At 45.1% G+C, this 23,377-nt stretch overlaps 1 protein-coding gene across 4 annotated transcripts in view; it reads right to left on the minus strand.

The window, feature by feature from the left end:
• Positions 1–23,377, minus strand: part of SPNS2 (sphingolipid transporter 2) — a 141,266-nt gene that overhangs the window by 14,226 nt on the left and 103,663 nt on the right. Inside the window, exons 9-11 of one of the 4 annotated variants that reach the window (XM_040613680.1) lie at positions 18,600–18,698; positions 7,265–7,428; positions 2,587–3,204 (exon numbers count right to left, since the gene is read on the minus strand). In XM_040613680.1, the coding sequence (XP_040469614.1) occupies positions 3,045–3,204; positions 7,265–7,428; positions 18,600–18,698 (423 nt within the window). In that variant the 3' untranslated portion in view covers positions 2,587–3,044. Of the gene's footprint in view, positions 1–2,586; positions 3,205–5,001; positions 6,699–7,264; positions 7,429–18,599; positions 18,699–23,377 lie in introns of those variants that run through there. The other 3 variants (XM_040613673.1, XM_040613689.1, XM_040613699.1) reach the window with 3 other exon arrangements.

The raw sequence follows: 23,377 nt of genomic DNA on the forward strand, positions 1-23,377 counted from the left end.
CTGGCTTGGAAGGCTGCCTTCTGCTCAGTGCTCCAGTCACCTGCGTGGGATCTGATCAGATTTCGTATCTGCGCCAGGGCAGCTTTAGCAAAGAAACTGTCTTGGCAAGAGTTTAAAATATCCTCCTGCATGGTAAAAGTCCCTCCGTGCCAAGAACTGTCCTTTGCGATGACAGCGCAAATTGACATACTGAATCCATTGTAAGCATATGATTTCAGTGCCCCTTGTACCTTGTCGGCAAGTGCTTTCAATCCCGTTTTACAGCTGATGAGCATTTTGGGGACAGCATCTGACTTCTGGAAGGTCACCGAAGAGTCAGTAGCCAAGACAGCACTTAAGACTCCAAGTAGTTCTTGATCTGGTGCTCTTCTTGGACAAGTCAGCAGTGCCTTCCTGTAACTTCAGGCACATGGAGAAGTTCCGTTCTTGCTGTAGAACAGAACCTAAGCAGCTAGGAACGGTCTAGGAATATTGTTTTCCCTTCTCCGTGGCACAGGAGATTAACCTCAAAAGGTCAGTGTACGTGGGGAATTGATGGGTTTGGAGAACCACGAAGTTCTGTCTGCAGCCTCTTCCAGAGATCGCAGTTAGCGCGAGCTATGCCAACACCAGCTGGCTGAATCCTTTTGACTGTACTTAAGCAAAGCTCCTGCTGCCAACAATTAACTTGAACGGCATATTTCAAATGCCGTGAGCGTTTTGTGTAAGGACCACAACTGAGCTCAAAATATCTGCGAACGACCAAACTGACTTCTGACATCTTCCTACCAAACCTGCAGGAAATCCTCAGGTTGACTAAAACAACAGAGCACTGTTATTTCTATATGGGACCGAATTTTCCATCTACACGAAAGCAGCAGCTCCCAACTGAAGAAGCAAACCAGCATTTAAAATTCAGCCAGTCCCAAGCCATTACATTCTTTTATTTGCTAGCTCTATTCATGAAGTTACAAACAGCTAGTAAACAGGGGAGACCCCCCCCAGCTCTACAAGCAGGCTTTCCCCACCAATACTAAAACTACTTATATTTTCTCCACTTCTTCCCTTTATATTCTCAACTCTTTGATTCCATATAAACCATCTAATAGTTTAACCTTATTCCATCTGCAGTCTATGCATCTTTATCATGCCACTCTTGGATAATTTAAAACGCACTCCTTGCCTCTCTTCTTCCATCACCATAGATCTGCATCCTAATCTGGGTTTTGTGCTGTAAATTCACATGCCTCCAAAGGCCAAGGACATCTTATCTGGGCTAAAAAAGCATTGTGAGCTTTTATCACTATAGGAACTGTTTAATTATTGTTCTTTTGTAAAGTAAAAAACAAACAAAGCAATCACATTACTCCCCCTAAATAGCTGAGTATCAGCAGTGAGCGAACTCTTTCTCAAATATCCCTTTAGGGGAGTTGTTAAAATCCACTTGCTGGCCCTGAAATCCAAACTCTGCTTCAGTGCAGCACAGAGACACTTCTCTAAAGTAGGTGTCCAGCCTCTTTTAAAAAAGAACACCTTGCAATATGTCTTAACATATTTCATAGAATAAATATTCTTTTTAGTAATGCAAACAACCGGAACGGAACATGCTCTGTATCCATCTAGCATGCCACTTTATACCTGTGACACTATTAATGGAGGGGACTCTATATCCTTTGCTGGCAACAACATGAGGTCATCCGATGGGTCCTTTCTGTCTCTAACTGCTGCCACAGAAAAATCAGAGAAAAAGAAGGTTGACAACTCCGTGAGTCCTTCCCCTGCCCCACATAATAGAATCTGCAAAGCAAAAATAAGGTCAGACACTTTCAAATTGCTGCAATAGGAGAACTGGGAGATCATTTTTTATCTAGTTCTAGCAAAGGCTAAAAATAAGCCTGATGTGAGGCAGAAGACAGAGTCTGAAAATGGATTATTCTCATTTTTCCTGTAATGTAATTTGCAGATGTGCCGTGTTTAAGAGCAGAAAAGGTGCATGGACTAGGGATTGTTCTTTTTGTGGCTTGCACTCTCTAGTCTGTAATGGGTATTTTCTTTCTAGCGTTTGTACCCACCACTTTTAAGATGAGATGTTAATCAGCACTGCTACTCAGCGAGAATTTCCACACCTGATCAAAGGTGTGAAGAGTAAAATTTTTTTCTTATTAACTGCTTTAATCTAATTTTAGGAGAGAAGAAAAATCTACTAGAGCTGTTTAAATAACCTGATTCTTGTCATGTAAACAAATGGGTGAACCCTTTAGGCTTGCAGGACTCTCTGAAGTGCTGAGTGCTGGCTAGTTAAATAGTTAAATTCTTCTGTTCTGATCAGCTGCATCAGTGCAGCTATTTATTCCTGTTCACGTCTGCACCAGGGATACACACTGCAGTTGCATCCTGCTGCCTGATCTGCATTGCTGTATCTTTAGCAAAAATACCCAGCATATATCTTGCAGGACGCAGAGCGGGACTGAACAATTACAAAACTTGGGATACCCATCCAGAGCATCTCTCTGCACCTCTGGAAAGATATGGGAAAAAGAAAATCTCATGCTGCCAGGTATAAAACTAGGTATTAAAGAAAAAAAATGAAATTAAAATTAAAAATCCTTTGAAGGGTAGGCTATCCTCTAGGGTGGAGTTTTTCAGGAAAAATCTCGGCGAGTTTGGGTTTTCCCTCAGCAACGCCTGGGAGTGGCCACTGTTGGAGACAGCACTGGGGGGTCACCCTGCGCCTGCTGCAGAGCATCAGTGGTCCTGCAGGTCTGTGCCCGTGCAGAGCGCGAGCATCAGTGCTCAGCAAAGCTCCAGATGCTTCACACTCAGGCTGGCTGCCCAGAAAAGAATCATGTTACACGCTAATTACATTACAGTGATTTATATGGCCTGGCACCCAACTGTTGTCACAGCTTGGGGAAAGGACTTTTTTTTCTTTCTTCCCTTTTCATAATAAGAAGAGCACATTCTTTCTAATTACTGGTGAAGCCATTGCTTCTAATAAGTACCAATGCAGACGTTTCTTCTGCAGCTCCCTAGGGTGAGGCTTTGTTTTTTTCAAGTTATCTGCATTATGAGCGAGGAAAAGGACACAGACAGGCCACAGATGTAATTCTCAGCAGTGCTGAGCTTTTACTTCCAACGAGTGCGGTACCTGAAGCGCTCCTGACCTTTGAAAGCCGCGCCGGCTGGCTGATAGCTGCCGAGGCTGCACGGGGCTCAGTGATGGAGCTGGGGAATAAAAGTAAGGTTATCAGATTCCTGCTCCCTTTCTGTAGGGCTCTGCCATGGCAAGACTGTACGTGTACGTATCGTCTTCCAGAGGCTCTCAAAGTACAGCTTGGGTCTCACAAATTTTCATTAAGCAGGTAAGAGAAACACAGTACAGAGTGCAGTCATGTCTGGAAATAAAATACGACTGCTTTAACCCTCTGCTGCAGTACGGAATGGGAAAGGAACAACAACAGAGTCAAGTGAAATCACAGCAGGATTGGTAGTTGAGTGGTTTAAAAAAGAAGTGAAGTGTTTATTATTACTAGTGCATAAGAGCTCTTGCAGAAACCATTCTTAACCATTTTCTCTTCTTACCACTTTGGAAGGGTAGGATTAAATTTGTGTTATAAAAATCGCACCCCAAAAAAAGTGATTGGATTATATTACAGTGATGTACTGTATCATGTTCTCTGCTACTCCTAAATTTACTAAAAGCCTGTCAGACTTCAGAAGCAGGATGAAAATAGTTATAAAAGAATTGTGATTTAAAAAGAAAAAGAACTGCTGTATAAAGAAATTTTTCTCACGAGTTTCTTTGTAAGAGGGGCAGTCTTATTGACTGGAATTCCTGTGCTAAAAAGGTAATTACAAAATATGCCAGGAATTGTGCCAACGATAAAAGTAGCATAAAAAAAGTCATGAGGCACTGAAAGCCTGGAAATTCTGTTTTTGAAAGGAAGTGTGGTGGAAACTGGAGGAAGCTTTACAGGAAAGAGAGGTTGCTATCCTGATACTCTGTCCTGCCTGGAAGAAGAAGTTCTCTCTAAGCCAAAGCCCAGAGACCATTACACAAAGGAATAAACAAATGAAAAAATCCTAGCAATAAACCTCTGAACTACTTCTCACAGAAGCATGGAAATTAAAGCAGGGAAAGGTAAAGTTCCACAGGCAGAGCTGCAGAGAGCAGCGTTACACTTCTTTGCTGCCATATTAGTTCATTAGAGAGGTCTGTGACATCTGCCCCGCATGCCCTGACCCTCCTGGTGATGAATGGCTTTAATCTCTGGCGTGTGACACCAGCGTTTGTGATTCCTGCAGGTTAATTGATTTCTTTTGGCAAAGCACATTTCCAAGTCCTGTCGTCTGAGCAGCACGCCTGACTGCAGAGGGAAATCAAGGCATCTTGAAAAAGCAATTCTCCTGTACTCAGCAAGTAATAGGTAGGATGGCCGGGAGGGCTGGCCAGGGAGAAAGCTGTCCTTGCCAGAGGTGTGCAATGCCAAGCGCAGATGGCCAGTCACATAGGTGGGAGCTGGACGTTGGATTTGGCATCCAGCATGGAGTTTTAAGCTTCTGATAGCAAAACACTCTGTTGTCTCTTCTCTCAAGGCAGGCACGTAGTTAAGAACACGTCTCCAACTTCTTCCGAGGAGAGCACTGAACCCGTAGTCTTGGTAGGGCTAGCGGCAGACGGGACGCAGTCGACGCACACGGCATAAAGACACTGTCTTACTGCTCAGTAACGTGTCAAACTCGAATCAAGCTGCGCTCTCCAGGAATCTGACTGTAGGATGCCAGGGTATTTTTAACATGGGAGTGGGCATATCCCAGAAATACGGCACTAGGAGTCATTTGAGAGAAATTATTTTGTCAACCATTATTTACGACAACTGTTCTCCTTCTGTATCTGAGCCGGTTTGTAACACAAAAGATTCGTGGCTGAACAATATAAAATTCATGAACAAATGTGAATCAGACAGACCAGGTAAGGGAAGGATGCTAAGACCAACAAAACCAGGACTGAAGCCTGAAGATGTTTCTTCGAAAAGCAGACCAGTGCCTGCCTGGGAAGCTGGTATGCTTTGGACATGAGCCGAGTACAACCAAATCTGCTCAGACTAGATGGCAACAGACAGAAATAAACACTTTTATGCAGGAAAAAGCAGAGCTGTGGGATATGGTCTCCCTCCCACAGTAACACTAATGAAAAGCTGATGTTCTGGGGCACTAAACCAAACCTGTAGAACACACCAGCGCTGGCACCCAAGCAGAGTCAACCAGTTAGTGACCTGCAGTGCCTCCTGAGCAAGGCCTCTTCCTTCAACACTGCACGGGAGCTGTGATACCAGTGGCACGCCACAGTGCCTTGCCCAGCACAGCGGCCCAGCTGGGGTTAGACATGCTGATAAAGATGGGAATGACCTGGAATTCATCAGTGCCTGATTAGTGAAATCCTCCTTCACCACCTGACATGCTGTCATGGCACGCTGGCAACACACATGGTGCAATATCACGTATCTCCACTGTAATTATAAGTGGAGTGAGCACTCTCCCCTCGGAATACAGTGAAGACAAACACCGAAGTTCTCCTGGAAAAAGGGGAGGGTCCTGGGGAAAGGCTAATGCTATGGCTACACGAGGAGCATTTTATCTGCTGCAATGTATCACTGCCCTGGCACCAAACGGAACTTTCAGCTCCTTGCAGCAAAAAAAGCCACCCTGAGCACCTAGAAACTTCCATTCACCTGGTCATGTCCCCACGGGATCACTATTTAGACTTGCATGTGCAGCTTATGTGCACAGTTAGAGAAATGGGACTGGAAGGCAGCCAGAGAGCAGCTCCCATCTTCCTCCTCAGGACCAAGCCAGGGAGGCCTTCAGAAACACAGGACAGCTTCCATGTCTCCAAATAATCTGCTGTAGCATTTAACTTTTTTTTTTTTTTTTTGCCCCCCTCCTCTTAGGAAGTCCTTCCTAACATCTAATCTCCGATTGCACTTTTTGCAATTCAAAGGCCTTACATGCAGGTAACAAACCAGGGCACACACCAGTCATGTCCCACCTCCAAAGCCACGCTGAAGTTCAACTGTGCAGGACTTAACCTCCTCACAAGACACACAATGAAGTCCTGTTTTTAACACAATGCTTAAAGATCTCATCATAGGAGGAATGCATATATCCAAAGGCACCAGGACGCAGGAAACCTTTCCTTTCTCTGGTATTTGCGCGTGTTAGTAAAAGGAAAGTGGAACTGCACTCACACGGCACTTACAGCTACAGCACCATCTGTGCCACGGCTTCCAAACCTCTTGCATCCATCTGATACGATGGCGTGAGCCAGAAAGTACCACCCAAACTGTTCACGCACTTATGCCAGCCTCCAAACACCTTATTTTCATTCGAGTTGTGCCACGTCTAGCGACAGAGCCCTCCTCCTGGAGGTACTGCAAGGCACACACGTCGCTCTGTCTGCAGAATCGCCACAGCCTGTTGTCTGCGTTGTACCTCTGCGTGTCTCCCCATCCTCCCACTGGGAGAAAGGCAAAGGCAATTTAAAGCCAACACCAGCCTAGTCACCTACCCACATATTCAGCATGAGATTATACATAGATACTCTTATTTTTCGACAATTATGAGAAAGAGACTAACCCCAGAAGTTTGTATGTCATGTGGAAGCGTCTTCCGAATTACTGTAGTTGCCAACCGTGAGGTGGTCCGAATTGGTTTCTTTACTGAAAAACAGTAGCTTTTTTTTTACAAGCTGCAATAAGGGACTGGGAAAGACTATCTTTATTACAGCAACCCTTGAGCACGTATGTCCCCACGCACGGCTTTCTTCCTTCTTGCCTGCTGTTCTTGTGCACTGGGGGCAGTGAGCAGGGCACAGGGGGCTGAGATGGGACTGTGGGCTCAACGCTGACCACCAAGCTCTGTAAAGCATCCCTTGCTCTTCACCTAGCAGTCCGCCGGTCCCACTCACCACAGATGGCCTGGGCTGTGACATGCTCACGCAAGGGTAAAAGGGGCCTGTGACCTTAACTCCCGTGCTCCCCTCCAGGCCGTATGGCCAACAACAGAGCTCCACCAGAGCAGAAGCGTGTAAAGGATGCTCAGCCAGCATGACCCAAGCCCCTGTGCTTCGTGCAGCCTCATGCGCTCTGCTGAGCCCAAGTTCTTAACGCACAACGCAACATCCTTTACCTGGAAGGACCAAGGCCAGGGAAAGAGGACAAGCATAACGTTCAAGAGAGAAAACAGGCTGCAGTACCTCCCCATTTGCAATTGCCAGGTTACTCACTGTTGTTCAGCTTTGGCTCGGTCACTTAGGAAGAAGAGGGCTGTGGCCAGGAAAAACATCCCTCCTAGGACAACGACAAATGGGCAGAGCATGAGTGCGTACCCCAAGCTGAGGAACTCCCAGACTGGGGACTCCTTTGTGCTTTGTCGTATCAGGTCCGAGATCTAGGAGAGATGGGCAAAAAAATTAGTCACTTAGATGAAAAAGAGACACGGTAACAGTGAAGGGAACACGATTCTCTAAACAACCACCCACTGAACATGTGCACGAGGTTTAAAATGGAACAGCGTGTTCAGTAAAAGCCGAATATCCCTTGCACGCCTCAGCCTTCCGCATGCCACTCTGGAACTTATGCTGTGAGCCACTTGGGCAACTTATGCTGTGAGCAGCTTGGCAGGGCTGCCTCCTCTCCCTGTTGCTCTTCTGGCCTGATCTATTATTCTTCTCACAGCCCTTTCCATCTTCTCCCTGGCTGCTTCAGTGACAGCATCTGTGGGTGTCTAACCTCGCTGTACTGACCAAGCCTCCTGGAGCGCAGGCAGAGCTGCGCTGGCGCTGCTCAGTGGGTGAGGGAGCCATCAATCTTCTTCAATTTCTGTCAAGTCCCTCTTACCCCCACCCCTTACCTACTTTTCAGCAAAACAAGGTATTAAACTCCATTTCTCTGTGTTGGGTGGGAAGAGGGAAACGTTTTTCATGGAACAAAAAACCAGATCCCATCTGATTTTCAGAAACAGAACTCAGACGTGGGTTTTTTTACCCCCGTGTCTGAGGAATGGGCCTCATTCCTCTTCTAACCTCCTAAGCTTGCTGCACTTTGAGTGTGACTGTGAGCAAGACGTGACAGTGCCCCGCAGGCTCAGGCAAGGTCTGTTGCAAAGAGGCTGCGCTCACACCAAAGAACCACACGCCACCGGGTTTCTGAGCCCAGGCAACCTGCACCTTCTGACAGACAAAAAAAGCAAAATTATGGGGAAGGGAACACAAGTTTGCACTTACACCAAGGAGCAGCAACATCCCCTGACAGTATTCAGTTCATTATTAAAAGCTTTTGCTAAAACTCAGTAATATTTAATCACTGTCTGTAGCTAAAACAATCACATTTTTATCTTTGCTGTCTGGCACACAACTTGGCTCTCCATAAATCCAACAGAGCGGTAGCAGCAGTAGGGGTGAGTCTCAAAACATTGGGTATTTAATTGTCCAGCTCTGGTTTTATCTGTGACTTTTTTGTTGAGGCAGAAATACTAGTTTATACCAAAAGACTGCAGGGAACTTGCAACATAAAATCCTACTGCTGTGCACGCACGCAAATCGGTTCCAGAAATAGTCGGAGCTTGTGCAGCAACTTCTAAACTGCTACATTACTGCTAATGGAAAAGGTGGCGTCAGACACAAACTACAAGCAAAACCTGACATTCAAGGCTTCAGTCTTGACAACCGAGTAAGGAAATGTCACATTCACAGCCCTGCAGCGACCTGGAAGGTAAACGTGGGTGAAGAGATGCCTCAGCAGAGGCCAAGCGCAACAAGAGGTCACAGAAGGATGACACTCGTGGGGAGCCACATGAACAGGTCGCAGGGTGCTTTCACGGGAAGGCTCTGGAGCATCGGTGAGCTCAGAGCCTTAATATCCATCCTACAGCTCAGCCTGGCCCCTGCTACAGCTACGGGAAGGAGAAGTGGCCAGCCCGATGCCGGAGGTGAAACCACCGCACCCGAAATTGCAGCAGGCTGTCTTTCAGCATGGAGCATTCTCATGGAGAGAGGAGAGAATAAATGCTGGAAGAGTGTATCTACAAGAAGAACTGAAGGTTTTTAGCCAGGCTTCTCTGGTTTATTCCCTGCCCTAGAAAGGAGGAGGAGAAAATTTCAGTTTGGGATATAGCTAAGGAGGTGTTCCTGTCCTCTCCAAGAGAACTGTATTCACGGTGCGTAATGCACACAAGGAAAAACAAGTGTTACAAGCAAGTCTTATGGGAGAAATGATAGTTAAAAAAAAGTCCTTAGACTGAAGGCAAATAGCAGTGGCTATTAGTCTGTGAGACTTAATTTAAAAATAGCAACAAGACTTGAATGTGAGAAGAACGCACCTACAGGAAATTAGCAGAACATGCACTGCACCCAGAAGACAGGGACATCATCTAGTAATTTATTCCCTCTTGCATCCAGACACCTTAATTCCCAGTATTTCCCTTACTCTTAATTACAACCCAAAATTTGGCATTGAATCAGCTCCTGTGTGCAATAGCCAGAATTGAGGCTATTCTAAAATAGAAATTTAGAAATTCTAAACCACTTTTCACTTTTGAGAATGAACGCAATTATCTTCCAAAAGGACCAGACAATAAATCCCTCAAAAAATTGACATGATAAATCAGAGTAGAGAATGAAAAGCCAGGCATGTGCTTCCAACTGCTTTCTCTTACGGATGACATGACATTCTAGGCTGAAACTAGCTTTGAAAACGTAAAGCCTCCAACAAACAAAACTCCCAAATGCAGCTTGCCCCCCACCTTCCCTTCTAAGGCATCACGTTGACCCTTTATACCAACAAATCATGTTAATATTGAATCTGCTACCTATTCCATTTTTAACCAAACTTAACCTGTAAGTGCGTATTTTAGAAAAAGCAGTGCTGCCTCCCATCCAAGATACAACTTTTCCTACCAAGCCAGCTGGGCTTTCTCATCTGGGTTTTATACAATCCTCTCGCCCATGCCTGCATCTCCCAACTCCAGAACATTATCAGGGCCCATGTATGTTTTGCTGTTAACAGTCACTAGTCCCTGTTGTTTTGTTCCACTCGGTTACAAGTCACCTGCTAAGACTGGAACTTTGGCATCTCCTCTCAAAAGGACACAGGACATAATTACAGACTTAGACTCCAAGAACGACATACGGTTTGCCAAATGGTCTGCTCTGGATTGCCAATTTCGGGGGTTTCCAGGCTCCTTGCAATGGCAGCACCCCGAGTTGTCTAACTGTGATCTGGCAGGATCCAAGCTAGTGATATATTTGGTGTCTTCTCTCTGTCATGAGTAACAGAAAGTGGGGACTGCATGCACAGTCAGTGCCAGTTCTTCAGCGTGGAGTCGTGCGTGGGATTCCTTTCTTTGTCCTGCCAATTGGTAGGTGGCAAAAATCGTCAAAGCCTTTGCCCAAAACGTGGGGGTGGAAAATCGGTAAGGAAGCCCTGCTGCTGCTTTGCAGTCTAATCAAAGGTCTTTGGTAACACCCTAACTACGAAAGTTCACGTCTTCTTTTCCCTCACCGTGGAACATAGATCTCAGACCAAGAAGAATGACTTTGCTAAATATACTGGTGGCATTTTTACAGCCAAATACAAATGGCATGTATTCAGCTGGTGGCAGCCAACTGGATGGAGTCCACCTAGAGCAAATGCCCATTTTCTGGAGAACTAACTGTATAGCTGCAGCAGGCATGATCCAAAACCCCCAAATCTCCGACAGTGTCTCAATCTGAGTGCAGAAGACAACGAAGGAAAAGAGGGAAGCTCCATTACCTTTCTTGGGAAGCATGTGCTGTGGGTTTTGGAACACTGGACAGGCTATTGAGGAAATAAAAGCTCAGGTGGGCTGAAGCTCTAGCAAGACAGCTTGCTTTTGTGTTCCTGTCCCTCCTGAACAGCTTAGGCAGCTAAACTGATTTACTAATTAGCCAATGTAACGGTAACAACATCTTTGAAATCATCATTTCATCTACCCGGTCTCATTGCCAAGTCAACATCTCAATTCCTTTGCAATTGCTTGATTTTTCTAAATTTCTGACGTTGCCTCTTGGGCACAAATCTTGCTACATAAAAGGCTATTTCCACTGCAGTATCTGGCACAAATACCTGACTTTCACGATTACCAATTTGATGCAAGCCAGGTTCTCCCACTCCCTGTAACCCCACAGCATCACCACAACGGTTTGGGGTTCACCCGCTCTGAATTCAGAGATTCATGTGAAAGGTTTCTTTGCTTGTTTTTAAAAATCTAATACAAATGCAAATGAGGACTAGAAACCTAAAATAAGGGATTTTATAAAGTAAAAGTAAACAAGTTACTGGGCCTGAGCACAAGCATTTATACTGTGCTAAATGGCATGAGAAACACATTATGAGAAGAGGAAGTGAACCTGGTTATTTTACAATATTTGTTCAGAAAACTGCAGAAAGGTAAAAGCAATTATAGTCTAAAAGTTATTTCAATTTTAACCTCTGCATGTTTGGATGCTGGAGGAGAAAAGAAGCGAAACATCCTTTTAATCTCAACTGTGTCCTTTTGGGATCGTGAACTAATGTAATACTCAGCTGGTGGCAACACCAATACCCTGCATCAGTGCGTGGTACCCGAGTTTGCCCCAGCAATACTCACAGCAAGGATTCCTGCCCTGCTTCCCTGTGGCAGGCTCACCTGTTCATGCCCTTGTACCCTCTCCCAGGATTACCGAGCTGCATTAAATAAGCGCTGCTTGCTTGGAAAGGCGGCGCTAAATTTAAAGAATCAAGGGTTCTGCTTGAAATGGTAGGAAATGGACTTTGTACATCTCTTGGTGCTAAAGCAACATTTGCCTCCAGACAACATTTGCCCTGGAGAGGGTTGAAAGTCTATTTTCTTCATGTTGTAAACTCCATTTCTCTCCAGGTCTGGTCTGCCACAGATTTTCTAAGTTAACGCTGGGCTTTCTCCTGTCCATGGGGAACGTGGAATCGAGGAACACAGCTCACATGACAGGGCAGAGGTCCTTAAACATGTAGGAATGGGGGTGCCCACTTACATGTAGAAATCAGGTCTGTGGCACAGGACCACTGTTTGGGAGCACACCCTTTAGCAGCATCCCTGTCTCCCACCTCCCCTTGCAGCACAGGCCCCTTCCCTGGCAGAATATTCCAGGAGGAGGTCATTCCCCCATGCTGCAGAAGCTGGACAAAGGTGCTCAGCACAGGAAAACTCTGTGTCTGTACTGGGAGTGTGCAGGGTCCTCAGCAGCTCAGAGAAAGAAGCCACTGATTTAATGAGGTTTTTAGTGCCCACGAGTGACAGAGCAGATGGGACAGAGCTTGAAATACTTGAGTGAAACAACAATCAGCCCTGGATTTCTGGCCTTTCCTTAATGAGATACTTTACATACTTTAAACGTCCATTTATCAAAAATACTGAGAACCTGCAGTTCTAATCAAAGTCACAGGAAGTAACAGGTGCACAGCAGCTCTGGCAAAAAACCAGAACAGGCTGGGAACCCTTGGCAAAGAGCATTTTATGTATGGGAAGTAATTTGGTTTTTTAGGGCAGATTTAAATCTTGTCTGTTGCTGAGTCATCAGAAATTGGAAGCTTGTTAGTTCATTGCAATGAGGAGATAAATCCTACGTGGATTGGTCTCCAGGTGCTTAATTCTCCCCTTTTTTTGCAGCTGACAGCCACGTCAAAGATTGGCCTTTCCATGCACTATGGAAAAGGCTTTTACTTACTCAGCTCAGCCAGGACCAGAGAAATCCTCAACTTGAAGTTACTGCTTGAAGAAACCATTAATAAGGATGAGGGGCCGGGGGCTCCCTTCCTCACAGTATTTCCCTGACACATGTACATCAGATGTTGGACTCCAAGGGTGAGTCCTGTTTTACTCACCACAACCTGGGTCATCTGCAAGCATGATGGCAGGGGAAATTCTACAGCAGGAGTGATACTGTCAGGGCTACAGCACATCAGTCAAGCTGATATCTTTACCAGCTGGCACTTGGTAAAGAAAGAACAATTAAAAAATTAACTGTGTATCACATTTCATCTCCATCAGGTGATGGAAGACGCTGCCTATACACTCTTACATATACTATAAATGTTAGAACATGTAACATACTGCAAAAGGCAACAAGACAGAGACCTCTGTTCCATCCTTAATCCCACAACAGCAGTGGAATATCTCCTGATAGTCCGTGAAACAGAGAGTGATGCTAGGAGAACAATTTGCATGTTTTTGTTACAGGATGTGCTTGCCATTTTGAACTCCAGTTCATCTCACACCCTGCTTTGGCAGAAGGGACACTGTCATCACCAGCGAGCACGTAACAGGCCACATCTGAGGAACGTCTGCACAGGTCAGACAGGGACAAAACACCCAGACTGCAGCACCGCGTCGCAACGATCCGCTTTATTCCACTGCCCTGCTTCTAAGTCAGACGGCAGCGGATTTGTGGCCCGTTCTGGTCTAGCAAACTAAACTGGAAAAAGTGTTATTCCAGAGTAAGCACAAGCACAGATTTACTCTGAAGTAGCCATAGCATTTAAAACCACAAAATACAAATTTTCAACTGTAACACATGAATTCCGCTTCCTCAGACAGGCAAGTCTTTACATATAGAACTACCTCCTATACAGATGTATTTACTTGGATGAGTAAACACCTTGGAAACCAAATCAACAAAAAGGCTGTCTCCAACCGGGACAAGGCTGTGAAAGCTACACCTCCAGTTACAACTTTCATTAAAGAAGTATCTTAATTGCTGCATTTACTACGGTTTCTCTTGAGCTGCCCCTCATCAAATGCTGATCTGCCTTCCCTGATACTCTGCACCAGAGATAATTAACACTGTTCTGCTAACTGCTTGCTAAAGGAAGGTCATTAGCGTTCTTGCTGTTTAAGTAGCTGATGAGATCTAGTTTATCAACCTGGTCACATAAGGAAGGTGGGGAAGGGAGAGAAGTGAAGGGTGACAAGCGACAGGCTTATTCTTAAAATCTTTCCAGGTCCTACTAGGAATGGCACAACCCCCCTTCAAAACAGAACAGCTCAGATTTGCTTACAATTAATGACAAGGTCGCTCCCACCGAGACCTCATTTTCGAGCGGAGACTGTCAAAGGGAAGACCCTGTTCCGACGCTGGTGATGGCGGGGGTGAGCCAGCATGCCTGGGCACCGCAACCGGCACGGTGTTCAGCTGCCGAGGGGCAGCTGTCAGAGCCCCAGCAGCTCGGGGAAGGCTGCCCTTTGTGTTACTGGAGATGGAGAGATGGGGAGAGCTTCAGCACGGCCCTCGGCACATGGATGCACGATCCGGGACGCCCTCTCTCACACCGCCCAGCTGCCAGACCACGGCGCACTGTCCTGATGCTGCTCGGCCGGCGTGGCTGCAGGTTGTGTCCTTTGGGTAAAGCTGAAGCAGCAGCAGCAGCCAAGGAGGTCAGGACAGGTGGGACCCCTACCAGCAGAGTACAGGGAGGAGCTTTTAGCCTCTCAAAAGGTGCTGGTGGAGGAGAGCTGATCTCTGGCCCTTCAAAACATGAGCTTCACATGTTGCTGTTGCCAGGTGGCAAGCAGATACAGACAGGTTTCAATCCCTAGACCTGACAGATGAGGAAGTATTTAATAAAGCAGGAAAGTAACAGGAATTAGACGCAAGGACAGCGTGTGCCCACAACAGCAATTCCCCTGGCACAGAGAGAGAGAGCAAAGGCTGCGGTCAGTGCCCATTTCTCATCACAACCAGCACTAGAAGCAAGGCAAGGAGGGAAGAGGAAAGCGCTGCTGTGCTCAGATAGGAAGCAAGTGACAGACTTGGAGGAAGGAAAGAAAAAGTACTAAGGCAAGCCTCAAAAGAAAAAAAAATGACTTGTGTGTATTCGTTTCTCCTGAAGCAAGAGTATGTCCGTGAATGGAGGGAGACGGCTGTTTGTGTGAAGGAATAACGTAAACCCTGAGTAGGGAAGGCAGGTTCACGCATGCATGTGCACAGATAAACACAGAATCACCGGCACTTCTTACAATTACTTAATTTTACAGGGCAACAAAGATGTAACCAGAATTAATGATACAAAGAGCTGGAGCTATGATGCAGCCTGAGAAGAGTTAACTGTATTTTCCATTCTGCTGCCACCTCCACTAAGCTCTTCCAAGTCTGAAATGCTGCCTAGGTATGAGGGCACAGGAGAGGCAGTTAGAAGACCTTTATCTGATACTCAACAGGAGTGGTGGGATTTGGGGTATTGCTCTTAACTTTTCTGTGCTTCAGCAACCGTGTCTGCGTAATGGGACCTTTCAAAAATGGAAAAGCACTACTAAAAAAGAGGTGTAACGCACTGCACAGGTGAAATTTCTCACTGACTACCTCAAGAATAAAGCACAGAGTTACACTCCAAGTTGTTAAACAGGAATTATTTAAACTCTGCAGGTTATCACAAAGGTCCTGATAAAGTTATTGTTACCTAGGAATAAAAACTGCCTCAGCTACTGAAATATTGCAACGATGCCTGTTTTTATTTGTGAATGAATAGACAGCACTGACTTATAGTAATTGATCTCAGTCCTTGGCAGGTAGTAAAACACGATGCAAATTACAGCTGCCACCCTAAACCTGCATTTGCATAACTTCTTTGTAAGTCAGTCTTAAGCTTTTTTCCCCCAATAAAAGTTACCGATATTTAAAGAGATGTGAAAAATAACAATACACACCTGCCTCCTTCAACCTAGCTTTTAAACACTAACATATTTGGTGCTTTGGGTGACTGGAAGCACTTGCATTGTGAGATTTGAAAGTGGGGGAGATTACAGAAAAATCTGTCTGACCTTCGCTTATGGCACACCACAGAGCAAGGGAGCAACTGCACTCCTGAGGCTACAGCTCTCCAGTACCTTCTATGTGCCACGTGAGGATTGTAAGACCAGTATTACGTTTATTGGTATCCAGCAAAGGCTGACAGTTGCCTGTGACAGCTCGGTCCTACAAGGACATGGGTATCTGATTCTTTATTAGGAGCATTGCTAGAGGGAATCTCACTATGAACTCATCAGAACTATGTAAGATTCCAGCCATATTTGATCAAAACACTGCTCATTTAGTGAGGGAGCTGCAGGAGGATTTTGTAAGCAGTCAGAAGAAATGGCTGATCTTCAGGATCTCAGATGAACCCTGAGCGATCCGGAGGCAGAGTTTCACCGATTCTGAGCGCGCCTGTTACTGCAGTTCATTTGATTTATCCAGCCTTCTGCTTCCCTCTTTCAAGACCTACACCCTGCTCTTGGTCCGCTTTGTAGTAACTCGGGAGTAACAGCAGCGTGATTTGCCATCCTCAGGCTGGGGATTCCCAGAAGCGCTATGGGAATTGGGTTCCCAGATTTCCCTGAACAGACTGCCTTGAAAATCCTCACCATAATCCAAGCCACTTTTGTAACCTGCCCAAGCGAGGTTGCAATCCTGCGTGAAGGTCTCCATCCTGCACCGCAGCTGGACGATTCCAATGACAATCACCTGCAGTTTTTAACGATGGAGATGATTGCTTCTCTTAGCTCTGGTGGAGAAGTTGGCTGTTTGGCCTTTCACTTTAAATAGGATTTCTTTTTCTGTGTTATGTGAAAGCTGCAGTTGACCTTTCAGTCACTGTAGCGTAAGCCAGGCCAGAGGCTACAGAAATGGATGCTGGTGGCTTCCGTGACATGAGTGCTCCACTCCTGCTCTCCTGCCACAGAACCTTGTACTTGAGCAGTCTCCTCCCAAATGAGAACTGCCCAACAAGTACAGCATTAGAAAAGAGTAATTCAAAATTATAATTAATATTTCCCAGTCTAAAGAAAGCCTAAGGCAGCTGTTAAACTGGGGTTAAGCATATTTCAGGCAGGCATCCTTAAGTAACTCACAACTTGCTTCATCTCTGAATACCAGAAGGGCACAGCACATTATTTCCTACAACCAAAGTCCTTTTTTTTTTTTTTTTTAATCTGTGACACTAAAGAGCCCTAGGCAACTTTCAAGATTAATTGCCATCACTTAGGGTCCTTGCCATTCCTCCGGGACATCCCTCTTACATAAGAAAAAGAATGAACATGCAGCAGAGTCACCTGAGACGGCTTCGCCTGCATCTCAGACGCTGCCTCTCATCGCAGCCGCCTGCCTTCACGGCACGCTGGCCTGCTTATTCCATTCTCCTCTTGACATTCCCCATGCTGCCCGCCCTGCACAAGGCAGTCTCTTCCAGCGATTCCTTTGTTCTTGCCACTTTCAAATAATTTCTAAAATAAAATAATTTCTCTCTGGGTGCCCAGAACATTGAAATAAATAAACAGTAAGCCGAAGTGTACATATTTATTCTCTTGTGACATTTCTTGTTTCTTTGATCCGTTCAGCCTTATCTGTATCTGTCTCTTCATGTATGCTTCAGAGGGCTACAGAGCAACTACATAATTTTGGGGAGCTGCCATTCAAGAGGAATTATTGATATGCATTTAAATACATACACACAAAATTAAATATATATACGTAAATACCTATAGATACACACACCAGTGTCTATGGGATGAACAGATGAGAAATGACAGTTTAAAAACCAAAAAATTCCACTCCACAGCACCCAGAAGCAGCTGTGTCACACAGCAGCAGCGAGCTGGAAGAGCACATCAAAGTTCTGTCTCTCAGGTGACGGAACTAGTGAAGATCCCAGTTACATCACTGGAAAACCACAGCGCCTTCAACACATGAGCAGCACCGCCGAGGGCTTCACGTGGAAGCTACTACCTCATATAAATGATCGTCTGCGTTCTCCAAAACGCAACACATCAAACTCCACAGAAGGATCCAAGAGAAAGAAATTACCCTGGTATATCTAGATTTCTTTTCCTCATTAAATTTCTCAGGGCTTACATTTTCAACCATGAATGTTCTCTGATCACCAGCTTTTGGAGCAGGGTCTTTTGTTTCGCTCTGCACTAGGATAGTGGTGGCATAACAAGGGAGATCTCTGGTCAGACCAAGGCCAACAAACAACTGCAGCAGTAACAGAAAGGACTACTACTAATACAAATCCAAAGCATACACATCAAAAAGGAATACTACTAAAAATCCCAAAACATACACACCCATCCTGTCACAGATTTTACACCGTTGTTTCTGATCATACAAAACAGGTTCAACAGATCAGCAGGTCAGAACACCTGCATGTTGCTGCCCATAGACAGATATTTGGTTTATGAGACCAGATTAAGAGTTAAACACACATACACGTGACTCTGTTCCAATTTAATTTCTAATGGACCTACATCCACACCACAGAAGCAACCACTCTCCCTTTACAGAGCTGTCTTAAGTTTTACGAATGCCCTAGGCTAAAAAGATTTACAAGCTCGCTCCTCATGCCCAAGCAGTCCTTCCAGGTTTGAATTGTGGCCCACCGATAACATACGCACGTAAAACGCTGCACTGCGCTGCACTGCCTCCCATTCTGCTGATAAATACAGGCTTTCCTTCCCTAGCATGGTGTAACTCGGCATTTTAGATAAGCAGTTAGTAAACAAAAACAAACATGGGCACAGCAACCCTGCCAAAACCTGCTGTGTGCACTTACAAATCCAATCAGATAAGGACTGCCAGCATCTCCCAGGAGGTGTGAAGTGAAACTCTGCAAGGCCACTGCGGTTGCACGGCGTGTTGGAATGACCACGTACTGCAAAGAGGAAGGGGAAAAAGAAAAAAAAAATATAAGGAAACTGAAGAACCTGTCCAACTGTCTTGTACTGCCCACTTTATACCCAGGTCAGGACAAAGTAAACATGCTCCCCCCAATACTGGTGGCAGACAGCCACTGTCCAGTCCATGGGTGGCTCAAACTGGGATGCTCAGCCACCCCTCCTGGCTTTCTAGTACTCCTGAGGGCAGGTGTTGAGGGAAGGAAGCTCTTGCTGGTCTGCACTCCTCTCAGCAGCACTGAATGCATGAGTTTGACTCCCAGCTTTACCCACGAGACACTTTGCTATTGCTCCTCAGCCTGTACATCGCTTGGCTGATGGGGAGAGCAAAGTTCAAGGCTGCCTGCAACACAGAACTGGCTCAGCCCCACCAGCCTTCCAAACAAGGACTCTGCTGTTACCTGGGATATTGTGTTATTTCCATAATAAAGATATGATTTTGTTTCCTAACCCATAAGCAACTGACATCAGTATGAAAGGTCACACATCCTCCCCTCCCACTCCATCTCTAGCCACTCTATATTTTTCTCCAAAAATTGTGATTCCGCTTGTGAATAGTGACATAGACACATTTGGAAAAATTTTCCATAGCAAAGACACTGTAGTTTGGTCTCCACTCTAACAGGACATGACACCCTCAACAAGGTTGTGCAGAACCAGTCTGACTACACAGGATCAGTGGAAACACAAATTACTTCCCCATTAAGGAGCCAGAACTCACAGAAAACAAGAGCCCTAACCATGGAAGAGGATGAAAGATTAAAAAAGGAAAAAGAGCAAACCCCTGTCCTGTGGAATGACCTTAATTTTACAACACACATTTAGGAGCAGAAAAAAATAATTGTCTCCTGCATAAAACTTGTGAAAGAAGCTGGCTAAGGACATCTCCATCAAGTCCACGTGTCCCGGTTTATAAATTGATCCTCTCTTGATTTAAGGGCTGTACATAATGAAGAATTCAATAGGTCTCTAAATCCAAGTGAGCTTTGTTTCCATCTCTAAGCACTGAGTCTTGCTCTGCCTTTTTCTGTTGCTCTGAAAAGCAATCTACCCTGCCAGAAACAACTCTCTTGTTCAGCTGTTTGTAGAGTATGATCCACTTTCTCTCTGACGAGCTGCCTTTGGCCTTTCTTCAGATGACATGCCTTCCCGGACCGAACTTGTTCTTGCATTCCTTTCCTGAAGTCATTTATTAATGAAATGTGACATTTCAGGACTGGCATATCCCCAGCTAAAGACACAGAGAGATCAATCTACCTTAGCTGACTGAGGTAAGGGAGGGCTCATTGCTCAACAGTGACATACGTATCTCAGGGCACAGGATCTGAAGCGCTGGTTTCAGTGCTTTAACACTTCATCTGAGGGAAGGGGAGTTGCCCTGCCTGCCATGGAAAGGGTTAGTCATAAAAAACGGGAAAGAAAAGAAACAGCGTTGAGAAAATCCACACTAGATAAGAACTGATGCCTTTTTGGAACAATCATCTCAGTCCAAGCAGAGACAATTATGAATGATGGGTAAAATTGGATTAAATGCTTTTCCTTAGGGTTTTACCATGTGTTTTCAGAATGACCTGCCAGTTCTTTCAATACTGGTTTGACAAAGCTGCAAATGCACACTGCTAATGCACTTTGATGCCACCTATTAAATGGGTACCCTGTTAAACTCCTGTTGTGCAACAGGAGAGCAAAAGATGATTAGATCCACAGCAGCCACCTGAGTGCAGATGTTAGTCACTGTCCTCCTTTTGCATCCAGGAGCTCAAAACAGACTTGAGGGCTCACAGAAATCCCAAGAGGAAAATAAGGTCTAGACTTTATTAGAGACACAGAAACGTACTGAAGGTCACACTGTGCAACCGTAGGACAGCCACACAATTAATTACCATTCCCCAAAGATGCAGGGTAATGGGTGCAACCTGGATAAATTGGACAGAAAAAAAAGAAAAAAATAATAGATGAGTTATTGTTCTACTTCCCACCTGGCCCCAGCTGGCACAGGTGCAATGGAGAAGCATTCTGCAAGAGCTGTTTCAGAAAGGCCATCTGAGAAGATAAAGTGAAAATCTACATAATTCAAGAGTCCACAGTTGTATACCCGTGAAACACTGCATTTTAAACTTAAGATTAAAATATTTTTCTTTCTATAAATTTACGTTAATAAATCTGCAGAAGAAAGCCTGCCCGGCTCTATATTCTATCAATTTTCTTGGCAAAATGACAAAGAAAATGGCAAATTTGTTAAAAACTTATATTTTCAGGGAATGCCAGTGAAGTGGAACTAACTGGAGAAAGAAATCTGAAGGATACCTGCATCGTATGCGTGTGTGCATATATATATACACACACTTATACACATGAATACGCACTCACACATATATTAGACATGTTTGCATGTATATCTGTATTATGCATACATATAGTTTTGTGAGTAGCAATACAACTCCCAGCAAGTTTTCGGTGTGCCTAGCTAAAGTTATTGATGGTTGAAACCATCGATTATGGTTTGACACTATAAAGTGCTAGAACGCAGTAAATTTAGTCTGGAATTCAAGTGAGAAACATCTCTCCTGCCTAAAACCAACCCCCCTAGATGTAGCAAGCAAACGAACGTGAGAATTTTCCTCCTCCTCTAAAAAGATATTTGAAAGGAAAAAAAAAAAGCTTAAACCAGCATCTCTAAAACACAAAACAATACTCCACCCTATCCCTACTTAAAAAGCATTTTATTCTGATGGAGAGGAAGCAGTTGGTAGGAAACATCTACTGTTCTAGGAAGACAGCAGTAAATTAGAGCTCTAAATGGGCATTTTGATACTAAAATAGGCCTAAATTCAAACCATACATGGCCTGGTTTGAACATCCCACAGAAACTGGAGGTGGGAAAGCCACAGCAGCCAAGGCGGATGTCGGTGGGATTGCCCTGGCTCATCTCTGACTCCAGGTTCAGAGGCAGGCAGCACAGAGGATGGGCAGGGAGGCTGACCAAGCAGCTTTGGCAAACCTCTGCTCTTTAAATAGAGGTTCAGAAAGGCCGTGGTTTACTGCTGACATCCCCTTCCTGTAATGAAACCAGCAGAATGAGTCGGTCTGAAATAAGTCAACCAGGAAAGCCAAGGAGAGATCACCCTTCTCCCAGTAAAAGGCCACGCGCCAGAGAGGTAAGTTCTGGTGGTTATGTCTGATCTTTGATAGAAAACTCTACTCTCCAAAACACTTTGCTGTCCGTTCTGGGCCAAACAGTACTCTGCAGGACAATGCATGCTGGCCTCTTTCAGCACCAGAGGCAAAGACGACACATGCTAAGCCCATGCTAGCCATGACAGCCTGGAAACAGTCCAGGTGTCCCTGTTGTAACTGCTGTTCAGAAAAGGCAAAGGCTGTGACGCAGAAGACACCAGCCTGAGAGAGACCCTTCCCTCAAACTAGGCAGATGCTGTCCAAAAAATATACTTTTCAACGACGTGAAAGGAGGCTGACCTGGTCTCCAAATTACAGCTCAACAGAGAGCAGTACACATCCATCTGCAACCCTCGGCCCACGGAACTGCTGAGATGCCCCATGGCCCATCCTTCCCAGCTTGGTCAGAGCTGCGCCCAAGCTTTGAGGTGGGCTGTCTACCTTCCTCCAGGGCACTCCTCACCCTGCTTTGAAATCTAAACCACAGCACTCAGCTTACCAATGTATGGAGGCACACTGAGAGCAGCAACAATGAGAGCTGGATGTGCGATTTATCTTTGGCTGTAAAACAAGGACAGTATCTTACACTACATAAATAATTGGGTTTTATTTATCTGGAAGGTAATCAGAACAAAAGCGACGTTCCTCCATGCCTATAGCACAGCTGAAGACCAGTCTATACCTGTTTCAAGCCTAAAGGAAGACTTTGACTCTACAGCATGACATTAAAGCAGCTCCTCCATGGCAGCTCCTGACCACTTAAAAAGAACTAATGTTTTAAAAGAAAAAAAAATATGCAGAGCATTTTTTTTTTGCATGGGTGTCAGGACTTTGCATAAACTGGAAGATGGCTTTTCTCAGCAAAGACCTGCAGAGATTGTTATCACAATAGCTGAGGCCCTTTAAATTGCCTGCTGGCTCTTACACAGAAATGCCACCAAGCCTCTGTCCATCATCTTTATTTTTGAGACATGCTATAGAGGAAAAATCCCACTATTAGGACCAAACTCCACAAAGTCTCAAGCACTCGGCATGTCTCAGAATGTTACACACTTGCCTGCTGCACTGAAGCTCATTCATTATTGCTGTTACAAGGCAGTTTTAATGCTACTTTGGGGTGCTGGTAATTTTGAGGCCAATTTGCAAAGATGGCTGATAAAATCTGTTTCATAATTAGCATGCTCCATAAGAAACATCCTCCCCCTTCCCTAAGCACCATCTGAGCATGTGCCTGGGAGGAGATATGGAGAGTTGTGCTCAGGAGAATAAGGCCTGTTTTGTACAAATTTGCATTTGGAACAAATATCAGCCTTTTAAAATCTCAGGCAGTGCAGTACATTCTGCAGTGCCGACAGTTTATCAAACCTAGCACTCAGCACCTTTTACTGCAGACAATTTGAGGAACGGCACGCCGACTGTTACACTGGCAAGAACAGTAGATGAATGGAAGCACAAAGCTACGAAGAGCCAGCAATTAAAC

This window comes from Falco naumanni, chromosome 1 (genome assembly GCF_017639655.2).
Source record: "Falco naumanni isolate bFalNau1 chromosome 1, bFalNau1.pat, whole genome shotgun sequence".
NCBI classification, from domain to species: Eukaryota; Metazoa; Chordata; class Aves; order Falconiformes; family Falconidae; genus Falco; species Falco naumanni.